This window comes from Chaetodon auriga, chromosome 4, assembly GCF_051107435.1.
Source record: "Chaetodon auriga isolate fChaAug3 chromosome 4, fChaAug3.hap1, whole genome shotgun sequence".
Classification (NCBI taxonomy): Eukaryota; Metazoa; Chordata; class Actinopteri; order Chaetodontiformes; family Chaetodontidae; genus Chaetodon; species Chaetodon auriga.
This window is the reverse complement of record NC_135077.1, coordinates 5,011,908-5,026,364: the sequence shown is the minus strand read 5'-3', so window position 1 is coordinate 5,026,364 and position 14,457 is coordinate 5,011,908. Positions and strand designations below refer to the sequence as shown.

The following is a 14,457-nucleotide window of genomic DNA, read 5'->3' as shown; positions in this document are numbered from 1 at the left end:
TAAATGTGTTGCTGACACCAAATTCTAAATGAGGTTATAATTTTGAAAAACAATGAAATTTCTCAGTTTCAACATGCTATTTTTGATTAAATATGGGGTTTCACTGTTTTGCAAATCATCACATTCTGTTTCTAATTATATTTAAGACAGTGTCCCATTTACAATTTAATGGATCAAAGATGAATGGAATATGGAAGCGCCTGCTAGTACAACAAAAGAGTGTGAAATAATGTGTTTGCTTTAATATAAGCATTAAGACAATGAGAGGGGCGGTCATACAGTGGTTTGGAATACTGTAAGAATCTAAATGTTCATCGAGGAATAGAAGGAACACATACTGTACTGTAGAGCACTGCAGGGTCATAGAGTCATTATATTGGTACATTAACTTACTGATTTCTCTGTAGAGCTGGCCTATGAATATCGCTGAAAAACAGAACACAGTACGAACATTACTCTGCCTTCATGCAAAGCATGCATGGCCTAAATGTATTCATATTTCACAGGTATTCAGACTAAAACGCAAACAAACCCTTCATTAGTAAAATAGAACTGAAGTCACTGACTGTTTTTTTCTTTTTCCACTTTCATGGTAACGTGTACCTGGACCCTTCCTAGTTGTTGTATGTACACTAATGTCAGCAACACAGGCAAAAATTTGTTTGGTCAGCTCCTACAGAGTAAAGAGACAGCACTGGACGTACCAGAGAGGAGTGAACATCAAGAACGTTGTTAACCACATCTGGATATCCTTCATAAAGGTTCATTTTCAGTGCCATCTCTTGAATTCCTGCCTTCTTGATTTTCCTCCTCACTCCATTGCTATGATGCTGGTGTGAATATGTTGATACAAACAATGACTGGACTGACAATTACCTTGTTTAAAGAGCTTCATGTAAGAGGCAGAAAAAGGTCCATAAAACTCCCAAAAGACTTCTTACTGTACACTCCAAATTATATCTGATAAAACTTAAAATACTGAGAACAAAACTTGTCACCACATTGTTACACATATTTAGGAGCACTGCTTGTAGACCAGAATGCAGCTCTTGGATCATTGTGTCTCAGATTTTCATTTCTAAATCTGCAAAATCAAACTATCATCCAATATTTAATGTTTTTACATTGCTGCTGTTAGTGCCTACTCTACAGGGTGGATGGAGCTCCTTTCTTTCTGCCCCCACACACTTTTTTTTTTTTTTAAAGATCTTTGGCTTCACTTAGGAAAGAAATAATTTAAACAGAAACACTTCAAGGGGAGCATACAGTGAACCAATGACACTCCCTTGGCATACATTAATCATGACCCAGCAATGTCAACCTCCAGGCACAGTGGGGAGAGCTGAGAGCCAGTAGACAATTATATTAAATTGTGAGACTGTAGAAACTGTGACACCATTAAATGCTGTTCTGCATTTGCTGGATTCGCACTTAAAAGCCACATTAGAATATTGTATCTTTGCCTTGACATTCACAAAGACAGCTGTAGAATCTGCTAACACAGCCGCACACACAATGCTTATGCAACAAGAGTCAGCTATGCAAAAAGAAAAAAAAAGTATTAACCTTGTCAGCATCAAAGATGAACTTAAACAATACTCAGTGTGGTCAGTGTAGTAGTCAAGTCTCCAGATAAGCTGTGGTTGCAGCCTAATAGAAGAAGAATGCACACATGCGGAACACTGCACACGAGATGAAATTTGTCCTCTGCATTTCACCCATCCTGGTCGTCCCTCCTCCGCGGCAGACCAGGAGCGGTGGGCAGCCAGACCGGCGCCCGGGGACCCATCTTCACCGTCACCATTGTTCTTGCATGTTTTTAGTGGGGGTATATTTTTACGGAGGATACCCCAGGTGAACACGGGGAGAACATGCAAACTCCACACAGAAAGGCCCTCCTCGAGCAGCAGGCACCGAAGGCATGGTGGAGGAGGTGCCCGCAGCGAGAATCGAACCTGGGACCTTCTTGCTGTGAGGCGACAGTGTTGCCACCGTGCCAGTGTTGGTAGGCCGTGTGTTCGCTGCTGCAGAGGAAATAAAGTTCCTGTTTACGAACAGCGCCACAATGTCCCACTACCATCCTTCATCAGCAGACCACTAAGACCGGGTCCGAGCTTTGGGCCAGGCTAAATGAGTCAAAACCACCTCTGTGTGTGTGTGTGTGTGTGTGTGTGTGTGTGTGTGTGTGTGTGTGTGTGTGTGCGCAGTGAAGGGAATGGTCTGTTTGTTCTCAGTGAATATCGAAGTCAGTACATTAGGAAAGGTCAGCAAACGTAACGTTATTAACTCTCCAAAGGTTGAACGGACAGCTTTAAAGCTGCTCTTCAACAACCATTTCAGTCGTGAGAGACTTAGAGGAGGAACAAATATGTTAAGAAATTTTGAACAGAAATTAAATTTATTGCGAAAGTAGGAGGAAGGCAGGAAGCAGATCACTATGGGAAGTGGTTCTACGGATTAGGTGCCTCTGATATATGGGGAACTTCCCCCAGAACCTAAACACTGATGGAGGTGAAGAGAATGGAGGTGGAGGTGGAGGTGGAGGTTGGAACGACTTCATGAGAAGGGAAACCTCTGATCGGAGGATTTGGTTGGAGATGGCCAGGCGTTACCTGCACTTGAGGTGAAGGGTGGAGGTGGGTCACACGAGCCTCAGGGTGCTGACAGGCAGCTGAATGACAGCAGAGAGAGAGAGTGTGTATAGAATTTGACAGCTTACAGATGATTGGATGAGGACGTGTTATGAACTACAAGCAGTACATCCAGTGCAGATAATGAGCCACCTTTTGACTGCATTCTGTTTCAGTTTGTTTATCTTGTCCACCCACAAAGTGTCAAGTGCTGTAGAATAAATGTTTCTTACTCCTTAATAATAATAATAATTTGCTATTCTATTTGTTTTAGCTATCTGTTTCCACTTCAACTTATTGCAGCTGTGTAAAATCATTGAATAAGAAGCCTCTGTGTGTGAAATAGTAAAGGCAAAATGCTAAGTGTACTGAGCCGCTGTGTGTTTACTCTGCACAAGTCAATCAGGCTCAAAAACGTAGATAAACACACTATGCCTCACATTCCTTTGTGTGTGTCTGCTGTGACCATATGAACCACAAATTGATTCCTCATGAAGTGAAACAAATCCACCTGAGAGGCTGAAGCAGATCAGAGTGACGGCCGAGACAAGTTACACGCTTATTTCCTCAGGAAAAGGAAGGAGTGCTTGAGGAGCAAATGTTTTCCTCTCTTGTTATTTGTGTGTTATTGTAGCTCTCCTCACAGCTTCCACCATTTATATACAAAATAGAGATACATCCAAGGATGCAGAGGAAGATGGAGGCAAATGGGGCATTATGTCCCACCATCATGTGGCATCATTTTAACACAAAGTCAAATACTCCTAAAAAAGCGCCGCAGGGCAAAGCATGTTCACTCACAACACTGGGACAGGCACCTTCTTAATCTCTGCATATCAGTTAATCCTACTCGGAACAGCAAGCAAGGAGGCATCTCTCTCTCTACTTTCAGTTGTTCTCATAATGAAAAACAGCAAAATATTAATGGCTCAATATCAGAGGTACTGGCACCCTTGAAATATTTGTGATTATAACACAATAATGCTGCAAGTGTAAAAATGTGTTAATGCCAGTATATTCACACAAGTACTCTACTCAAGTACAAACTTGAGGCATTTACTTTATAGGTTAAAAGCCAATAGTACATAAAGCACTGTTATTCCACCTCAGGTTGATACAACATTAAAATGCATCTTACAAACTAATGCATAAGTAATAATACTCTATAACGCTGACAGGAGCCATTCTGCTGCATAGCTACTTTTACATTTGATGTAGTACATTATGTCATTATTACTTCTATACATTTACTTAGATAAAAGTTAGAATGCAAGAATTTACAATGTTTTTACATTGTGATATGACTACATTTAGTTAAGTGAAGGATTTGGATAATTCCTACAGCACTGCTGCCGGTGTAATGAAACTGTAACGTAAGAACTTTCCCTTTGGGGTTAATTGTCTCTTAAAAGGAGAACTCCATTGAGTTTGCCTATCAGTGTGTTCACAGCTGTTGGGGAGTGCTACTGCATATGTGATGGAAGTTGTGTAGAACCTTTTCTGGGTCTGATAAATTGCCTCAAGTGATGTCTCTTGAGTCAGTGTCAGTTGGGGCTGAAGACCGCAAGTTTGAAAATGAAAAATAATCCAGGTTTGTGGAGTTAGAAAGAAGAGATGTTACCAGACCTGTGGTAAGAGGTCCTCATCTCTGCTTGAGACCAACAGCTGGAGGCTACATTGACTGCTACTAGTATAACACACCCGAATCTTAGAGAGATCTATTGCAGTGTGGGCAATATAGGTGCCAGATTTTGACAAAAAAGAAGAACGCATTAAATTAAAAAAAGATGAATTTGGTTCTGCTCCAGTGGCAACCTCCTGGTCTGAAAAATGAAGCCAATGTGGAAGTGCCAAAAACTGCAGTTCCTGGAATGGCCACCTGAGGCTCACTCCAAGTGCAAGTCAATCCCCATTGACCCCCATAATTAATGCCCAACTTTTCAGTAAACATATACATGTTTACAGCCTGGTACAAAAAATGTTTTTGGTCTGATAGCTAATTTCCCCGCTCACTGCACAGGGTGTGAATTTTCATGAAACTCACCCATTTAAACAATGTTCATGCTTAAAGTTGCCAGCATGAGTCCAACAATGATATGGGTATGAAACGCTATATTTTTGAAGTAATCTTTTATGGTTAATGTTCTTCTTCTGATCCCTCTTTTCCATCTGTATGTCTGACAGGGTCCACAAGTTCATCAATGTCCGACCACTGGCTAATCCGGCTGACAGGGGACAGTAAGAGAGGCAGTCTGGTCTCTCGATCCTCCACCACCTGCCCATCTTCCATACCTGACTCGCCTGAGTCTCCAGTCTTCCTTGACAATGGTTCCAGAGAGGAAAGAGGTAAGGGACCCTGCTCCCAGAATTTCCTCTAATCAGTTTGGTGGCTTGTTCTGCGTAAAGGCCTTGAATTACAATGTAAAAACTAAAACATTTTCCTCTCTACTTAATTGTTAGGGGGTTTTGAGAGCAGGCCATTTATCAGGGGTCTTCAGGGACGCAGTGTGAGCATGAGAGCCCCCAGCAAGACCAAGGACACCTTGAGCAAAGTGCTTCCCCTACGCTGGTCCTTTGGGTCAAAGGACAGACGGAAACCTGACCCAGTGCCTCCATCTGTCCAAGAACCTGCCCCTGTGGAATTGGTACAATACTTGGAATCAGGCCGGCGGCCCCGGTGCACAAAGGATCCAATAGTAACACTGATGAACGAACCGCGCTGCACAAAAGAAGCTGGTGAGGGCCGAACTGCAACCAATGTCCGGTCATCCAGTGTTGGGAGCATAAGTTGTGTGGGTAAGGCAGGAGATGAGTCTCAACAAGTCCCGGAAGGCCAGAGGAGGCCTTCAGACAAGACAGCCAGCCTGAGACGCACCAAGGGGAGCCAGACAAGAGATGAGAGCGCCATGAATGTCAGCAGTAGCTCGAGCAGTAACACCCTGACCAGGAGGAAGGATGCCAGGAAGCAGAGCTCCTCCAAAGCTTCCCAGGACACTGAGACAAAAAGGAATTCCAGTGCTGGAGTTCAGCCAAGCTACAGCACTCCCAGTCTCCATGATGGAACTCTGAGAAGACAAAAAGGGGACAGGGCTGATAGGAATCAGCAGAGTGCATATGAAGGAAACTCCAATACCAAGAAAGGAGAAGTGCCCAAGAACCATGAGGGACTGCTCTCCTTCTTCAAAGGTAACTTTTTGAAGAAGGATAAGGACTCAAGGAAGTCCAAGGATGGTGAGTCAGGCAAAGGAGCAGGTGAGGAAGGAGGCAGAAGGACCCTCTCTAGGTTGTCTCTGTCCAATGGAGCAGCAGGAGGAGGAGCTGGAGTGGAAGGAGGCAAGTCTAATGGCTCAGGTCATGTGGGTGATGAGCTGGCAAACGGGAAGGTGGGACGAACCTCGGTTGACATCAAACGCTCCCAGAGCTCCTCTAACATCCCCACCAAAGCAGAGCAGAGCATGCGAAGGACAGCATCTTTGCATCGTAATGGCATGTCTACAACCCCAGCACCATCACGCAGCCTGACAACAGACAAACCGTCTTATGGCACCCTACAGAGGACTCGTTACAGCACAACCTCACTGGGGCGCAAAAGGACAGTGCCCGAGTCCAGCTTCTGACACAGAGATATTTAACACATCCTCACACACACAAAGCCTTTTATGTGATATAAAATGAATGACGTCCAGTCTCTGAGATCAAGCAATAGAGTGGTCCACAATGGTACGCCTTTTTGTTCCCAGAAAATGAACTGGCCCAAGTGGTGTCCACAGTGGAAGCACAGAGCAAATGAAGGGTCCTTTAACGGTGGGATATGAAGAGCAGAGTGAAAGTATGTGACCTGTCAGAGAGAGTTGATTTTTATTCCATTTTTTATGACTTGAAACAAGTGCCTGAGCAATGAATATGCAGTTTAGACCAATGAGTGCATCTGTTTCACACTGGAAGCACGAAATCCCTTACACACACACACACACGCACACACACACACACACACACACACACACGCAAACATAATATCCACATTTGTGTCTTATTAGTGTAGTGTGAGTGTTGGAATTCGTCATTCCATTTTGAATTCTTATGGTTGTTTGCTTACAATCAAAAAACACTGATTGTGTTCTTAAGAATGTACTGTGTCCACTTGATTGACGTTGGTGCTTTGAGACTGCAGTTTCTGATTAACATCAATGATTCACCTTTAATCCCTTGTTTGGTTTGTTTATTTAAATTACGTTTTAATGAAGCTTTGATTTATCCCCATGTGACCCAGACTGCAGTTGCTGTTTATTCTGGGTTATGCCGGGATCAGACTACACAATTTTTTGCCTTTGGCGGGGGTCACCATGTCAGATCGAATGATCAGAGATCAGGATCAACTCTTGCTGTGTCTTCATCGGGTGACTGGCAAAACTACATGTATGACCCCGACTAATCACAGTTCGTCTTATTTCACGATCATACACGAATTCAGGTGTCATCGGTGAGGCAGGTAAAGTAGCTGTCAATCAAACTGACAGAAGTGTTGTGTGTGATGCTGGCGGTCTTGTGTACCGTTAAAAAAAAAAAGAAAAGGTAAAAAGACAAAAATGGCTGTGGATGCTTTATAACATTAAAAGGCAAGAGATGGTGTAAACATTTTCCCATTCAGTCATTAAATTATACATGTGGATAGCAACAGTTACAACAGGTACAAAGAGTTTCACATTTAGTAATTTTATTTCCATATTTATTTTTTCTACTAGGAGCAGGCTTGGCTGTGTTGGCCACATCAAACAGGCTACTTTAATGTTTGATCTGGAATCAGTAATGATAAACGTATTCCTGCAGTTAGGACCAGGGATAATGTTGTGATAATGCTGCTCACTCACAGCTGATGAAGTGCTTCCACTATTTCACGCCAACATTTGTTCTTTTTTGACTCGATCATGGTACTCCTTTAAGGAAACATCAAGTAGGCAGGGGTACTTTTACCACAGCTCAACAAACTTTTCCCCTCTTTCATTGTCCCACCTGACAGCACCAACCTCAGCATCCCTCCTCGTCCTCCTCCTTGCCATGGTTACCTGACTGTGCTCTGGACAGAGCACCTGTTAAACGCTCAGGAACACGTCATGGGAGACGTCATACTAGGCGTGTCAAGACAAAAAAATTCTGATGTGCTAGACTCCGTCTGGGTGTTGTGGGGCATCCCAGATGCTGCACGACACGTTAAGCATGTCACACTACACAGGTATAGACGCACAGTTGTCGTTCACGATCGCCCATGATGCCGGTTACTTGTCGGCCATGACAAAATCGTCTCAAAATCAGGCTAGATTTGTGTAGTCTGATCCAGGCATTAAACCTGCATGGGAAATACCATGGCATCTAACTGTAATAACACTGGTAGAAGTATTCTGTAGAATCACTGACCTGGGTCGCTTAATCGTTTCTTGATTCCCTTCCAGAACCTGATTAACCTCCTTTTGGCATAAAGGAATTTAGAAAATACATTTGTCTGCCGTGAAGTGTAATGTTAATGCAATATCCACCTTTAGAAAATGTATTACACCTTTTAAATAACATCAATTAATCAGATTGAATGCATTCCATTTTTTTTCTTCTTCTGTGTTAGTGTTATGGCTTTTTTTCCTCATTTGTGATTTTGTATGTTTTCCAGGACTTTATCAACTGTCACACAGTTAATCAAGCTCCATTTAGCTGTGGGTTATATGTAGATGATGACCACAATTAGCACACCAAGAATCTGTGTGTCTGTCTTGTCTCAAAATGCAGAATGTGGCACTTACTGTTCTATTGAAGCTGTTGTTGGAAAAATTCTCCCACTTCAAAGATTTTTGATCCACATTTTGTTGAATGTGTGCACAAAGTGGTGACTCTCGGAAATGACTACTTCTCGAATTTTCACCAGAACCTGATATTCAGCAATGTTGGTTTTTGCAATTAAGGTTCATCGTAACAGGTCCGGTAATATTGCAGCCTGTCTTTGACCAAATGTAACCAGTTATCAGAAAGAGAAATAGCAAGGAGCACGGTGTGTCAGTATTTTAGGATGGAGTTTTTCCTTAAACTTTTCCTCGCCTGAACAATCTAACTGTGGAAGATTTAAAATGCCTAAATTAAAACAAATCAAAAAGAAGAAATAAAGTGAAATACAGCACACATACTTATTTTTCTTTTTTCTGTATTCCTTTTTCTCTGTGTTTACTGTAAGCTAACACAGCTAACACTAGCTGTCAAAGAATTCCCTCTGTTTGTACTCCTTCTGCAGACATTTAATGAAAAATGTAACTAAATCCACAGTTGGTTCTGATGTCCCTGTTACCCGATGGCCATCGAGAAACTTTTTTAATGTGGAAGACTGTCCCTCATGGCTGCCATCAGCTGTGTCAGTGACACTAAGAACCACCCATGGTCCCTACCCCCAGGCTGTGACTAGACAGTTGATTTTTTTCCATTTCAGAATGGACAGCGTGTCGCTATTTCGAAAAAGAAAAAGCTTCCCTTCACTTCCTCAAGGAAACTGATGAGTGCTTTGTATTTAGTATTTGCATGTCTGTGCTGCTCTCTGCTCGACGCCGCTTAGACGCAGTGTAGCTTTTCACTTAATTTTGTGTTCTGATTTGATTTTAGTGTGGCACTGAAAGTTCATCAAAGTTTTCATTAAATTGAATTATGACATAGTAAATACAAACAAAATTAAATGCATATCGCAATGTGTATTGTATTTAATTTTTTTTGGTTGTTTTAATGTAGGCACTTTAAATCTTCCATAGTGATCAGCGAGAACTCAAATTTAGCAGTTCCTTTTTGAATCCAGCGTAATGCAGGTTTTGCTGTGCACTTTGTCTTTTCACAGGTTAGGTATTATGATAAATTATGATGGTGTTTTCGTCCTGTGAGCGTTATTTATACACTCTGCAAGATTTATTTTGAACACTACAGGGGAATATGCAATCATATATTAGTCTTGCTTAATTTTACCATTTTCCCTTTTTTCCCAATATGGCCTTGCTTCGCATTTAAATGATTAGTTGTTCACTTGTATGTAATATACGATACAATTACACTCTTATACTTTTGCCCTCCGTGCAGCTTCCCTGAAAGTCCCTCACACAGCTGGAGGAATGCATAATTGTGTTCCCAGCCACACACTTCAAATGAGTTACTTCCTTTTCAAAACTCAAATTCTTGTTGCACTATAATAGAATAACAGGCCAGCTGGATCAGCTTATTTGCTGCTGCAGTGATGTTTAGAAATTATTTGTGGAAGGACATTAGTCACGATGCCTTCTCAGGCTCTACACATGTATGGCCCTACGTTGATATGTTCCCAGTGCTGAGGTTTAACTTGCACCGTACACATAAGGGAACGCTTTGAAGTAAATACAGTGACACTACTGAATGACATGGCAGTTAGAAAAAGTCAGTCATCCCTCAAACATTTTACTGACAGGGTAGATGCAAAATGATACCCTGATGCTGATAATCCAGTTTATTGAACTTGTATAACGTAGACGACATTGCACAACCAACACCTTTCGCGTTGTCTCCCTCTGTATGAAGAATTATGATGAATATACAGCTTCTGTTCATCATCTGCTGAGTTTTTGCAACATAGAGAGAAGTACTCAATATGGACTACAGGCTTTTACTACTTACTACTGTTAGAAATAAGAATTTGTTATTCAGAGTTTATATCTCAAAAACCTGTACTTGTACTTCCAAAGGACCGCGAATACTGGATTTACAGTAGATATAGTACATTTGTGCAGTCATTAAATCTTTTTTTATCTGCTTTTCTTTGAGGTTCAGTTGACGCTGAACGCTGTCAGGCCATGCAAAGCTTGTTGCAGTGTCTCACTGCCTCACCTTGAAAATACAAGACAAAATGTTGGTGTTCAAACAGCAAAATAGACAAGCATGTCCTTTTCATTGGATAGGAGCCTGTGAGTTAAAGCAGCTGTATCATGGAAACCAGTGTTCTATGCAGATCATCAGTATGTAGCTCATTGTGTCATTAAGGTTTCACGTACACTTGAATTCACATTGATACCATTATTTACGCCAAGGATACAAGCGTCTGTGTCTTACGAACAGTGACGCTGAGGAGCGCTTTGCTTTCAAGGCTATGACACATGAAATTATTCCAGAGGTGAAGGTTTGGTATCACATAGTGAAACTCTATATATATATATATATATATGCTAAATTCTTAATTCTCATAGTAAATGTTTGGATTCCCTTTGCCTCTAACTTACAAAACCCGTCAACATCACCCATAGATTTTCTTAAAAATTTGCCCGAGATTTACCCAAAACTTCAAACAGATATCATTATTTAACAGTCACTTTGCACGGCATGATGATTATTTTTCACAGATATCTAATGTTTCTTGTTTTTTTGCTCATGTCCCCAAACCAAAAAGGTCATGTCGACCAGTAATTAGTTTAGTCGCAGGCGTTAGTCACAGCTTTAATTAATGGTACACTGGTATGTTTGTAACCCTGATTTTTAAGCATTCATTGCCATTTTCTCTTCAGGGTCTTTGTTTTATTTTTCTTTATTTTTCTTTTTATTTCTGCAACTAATTACTAAAAATATTGGTACAAGTGGCAGTTGAGGCATTTTGTTTAATGAGGTGACACACACACTCAGCCCTTACAATAACGCATCACATGTATTTTTACTAGCACTTTCAGTAAGCTGTACACTTCTGAGCCTGTTTCAAGTGTCTAAGCAATAATCGTTGAATGTCTTATTCTTAAATATTCTTTAGAAGTTTGGACTCTGAAGTGCTGTTAAGATAATTCTTGAGAGGGTGCATTGAAAAAGTTAGGAAGTGAAGCACAGATTTTTAAAAAATCAATACTTAAAAAAGCTAAATCTCAAAGTGAGATGCTTTGTTTTCTCCTTGAAATGTCAAGATGAATCGATAGTGGCTTTGCTTTGACTGCGACTGCTATTTGGTCTTCCTCGACTGCAAGTTCACCAAACCTTGTAAATGAATTCACAAATTCTGCCAAAACAGGCTGAAATTACTATAATCACACAGTTGTTGAAGGCAGAATGAATGAGATCAGTGGGTTGCCGTTCGTAAACACAAGTATTCAGTGGTGGCCCCAGCTCAAAGGCTCCTCTGGATGCGTGCTGCTCATCATCTGGCACCTAGTTGCTATGTTTTTATAGAGTTTTATTATTTTTATTACCTTATCCAGTCCCACCATCACACTCTGCCCACGGTTATTGGCTGGGGGCTACACACCCACTGCCCAAAGGTCCTGAACACAGCAAAATAAGAAAACAAAGGGAAGAGAGCAGATACAGACACAGCCAAACATTTTGTGGGTCATAAGTGATGATTGAGAGGAAGTATTTTTTTGCATGAGTCTACACTTAGTTTTTTTTAGGACAGCCCTGCTCATTCTGTGTTTAAAATAACACACTGTAGCCAATACAGTGTAGCTGGAGATTTGTGCTCTTAGCAGCTTAGCTCCCCTGAACTAACAAAATGACAACTGTGGTTTTAAACTAAATACAGGCAAGCATTCATGGCTCACTCGATAGTGTTGTTCATATTCAAACTGTGTGCAGCACTCCCTCTCTGTTTTTCTCAGAGGATGGATGGAAAAAGTCACCTTGTGTAGCCTAGTAGTTTCTTCAGCGTCTTTATCCATAATCTCTAAATCTGAATGAAAACATTTAGCTGCTGGCCAAAGCAAATCATTTCCATATTTTCAGTGCATTTTCCTGAGTGCTTGTCGCATAAAAGACAGGTCAAAGCTGAGTCAGCCATTCTGACGTCGCAGATAATCATGGATAAACTGACCTGTATTCTGTTTTTCTTTGAGGACAAAGCAGTCGAGAACAGTTTGTTTGTGAGATCAATACTGTGTTTTAATAAGGTTTGAAGTTCTGTATCTATTTTTTATTTTTATTTTTTATTTTTTGCTTTTGCTTAGCTCAATTCAGTTGTGGCCACATACACACAAAGTTTACTCTGACAAACTGAGCACTGTTGTTGAGTGTTGACACAATTTTTGTGAAATATGGGTTGAAGATGTTTTTATATGCAATGCAATTTTTCTACATTAAAAAATCTGTATATTTGCGTATACACACATAACTCTGTGTGTGTGTGTGTGTGTGTGTGTGTGTGTGTGTGTCAGAGAGAGAGGGAAAGAGAATAAGAAAGCATATTGTTCCTGACATCTGACCTGTGGGGTGTAGTGATTTGGGAATAAGATGCCGAGCTATTCAATTGAACTCACATGCAGTGTATCCAGTGTTTTGCGTCGGGGTGTAAGTCTGCTTTCACTGTAAAACAACAGTTTCTGCCTGAACTGTCTCCTGTACATGATGGTATATTGTTTTTATTTTTCAATACAATAAATAAAAAGGTACTATTTATGACGATGGCCTTCAGTCAACATTTTTTAGATGCTTGATTATACATTTTACATAAAAAATATATACAAATTAAAATCTTAGTAATACCAAAAAATTCCTTTATTTTCTTATTTTAAATATATTTACTGAAATGAATGAGCTGTCACCCACATTTGAAAAAGACATTATTTTACTTTTGTTTGTCAAATCACAAACAAGCAGGTCATGAAATTAGTGAGTCACTGAGTTTTGGTGTGACTATAAAGTTTTACTTCACATGAATGTATAATTAAAGTATGAATTTAATGAAGCAGGTTTAATATTTGCCTCTGAAATGCAGCAAAGCAGTATTAAGTGCATTGCATTACTTGACTGTATGTTCTTATGTATGTATATGTATGTAGCTGATTAATCAATTTGTTGATTGCCAGAAAATTAAGTCATGGTTAAATTCTTTACAGCTCCAAAACTGAGGATTTGCTTCTTTGTCATTTATAAAATAAACTGAATACCTTTGGGTTTTAGATTGTAGTTTGTAATCAAGCTATTTTAAGAAGGACACAACAGTCATTTCTCACTATTTTCTGACATTTCTAGATGAAGCAATTAACCAATTAATCAAGTAGATAATCACAATATTAAACCTGCAACAAACGGTATTTTGTGGGATCTTGGGTGCAAGAGAAACATGCTGTGAATACAACACTGACAAATCATCATACATACGCGGTAGCAAACAGCTACCATTGACACATTCAGCACTTTGGGAGGAACATTACTGTAGCTCAGTTCAGCTCTCTCCACCAATTCCTGAACTGAATGTCCTCTATATTCCCCAGCTAACTGTGTACGTCTGTCTGTTTGGTGCTGAACTGTGGGTCTTCAGAGCTTTTTCAGCAAAATGGATGCCCGTTGAGTGAGAGTGAGCCAAAACAGGTATAGACCAGACAGCGAAGCAATGAGCAGAAACCCATTAGTTCTGTAAAGCCGAGGGGAGCTCCAGAAACGGGCCATAATTCTTAAAGGGTAATCACAACAAGTGACCCCCTGTCGTTTTGTTTTCATAAAAATACCAATTACAGCCACTTAAATCAACATTTAAAAATAATCATTAGTTGCAGCCCTAACTCACTTTCCACCACTGGTTAAAGATGCATTTACATAATATAGGAAAGCACTATCAACAACTTTGCAGCTGTTTTCTTTGGCTTTGTTTTGGCAGAGACTGCAGCCCGTAATCCAGTTCATGTTTCAAATACGACAAATCTCTTGATTATTTTTTACTGCCCTTAGTTGCCCTAAAAGAATTAGGACGCAAAGTCTCTCGAGGAGCCATGCAAGAACTGGGATGCAGAAAATGTAACCCAGCAGATCTGGAAGATGCAGCATCAGTATCGCCTGGGAGAGATCACACATCTCCTGTAGGTACACACATGAG

General features: G+C 40.6%; 1 protein-coding gene across 1 annotated transcript in view; it reads left to right on the top strand.

Moving 5' to 3' along the window:
* Positions 1-13,043, top strand: part of usp43a (ubiquitin specific peptidase 43a) — a 106,643-nt gene extending 93,600 nt beyond the window's left edge. Inside the window, exons 15-16 of the mRNA XM_076727771.1 lie at positions 4,815-4,976; positions 5,091-13,043. Of these exons, the coding sequence (XP_076583886.1) occupies positions 4,815-4,976; positions 5,091-6,247 (1,319 nt within the window). The 3' untranslated portion in view covers positions 6,248-13,043. The remainder of the gene's footprint in view (positions 1-4,814; positions 4,977-5,090) is intronic.
* Positions 13,044-14,457: the final 1,414 nt, after the last annotated feature.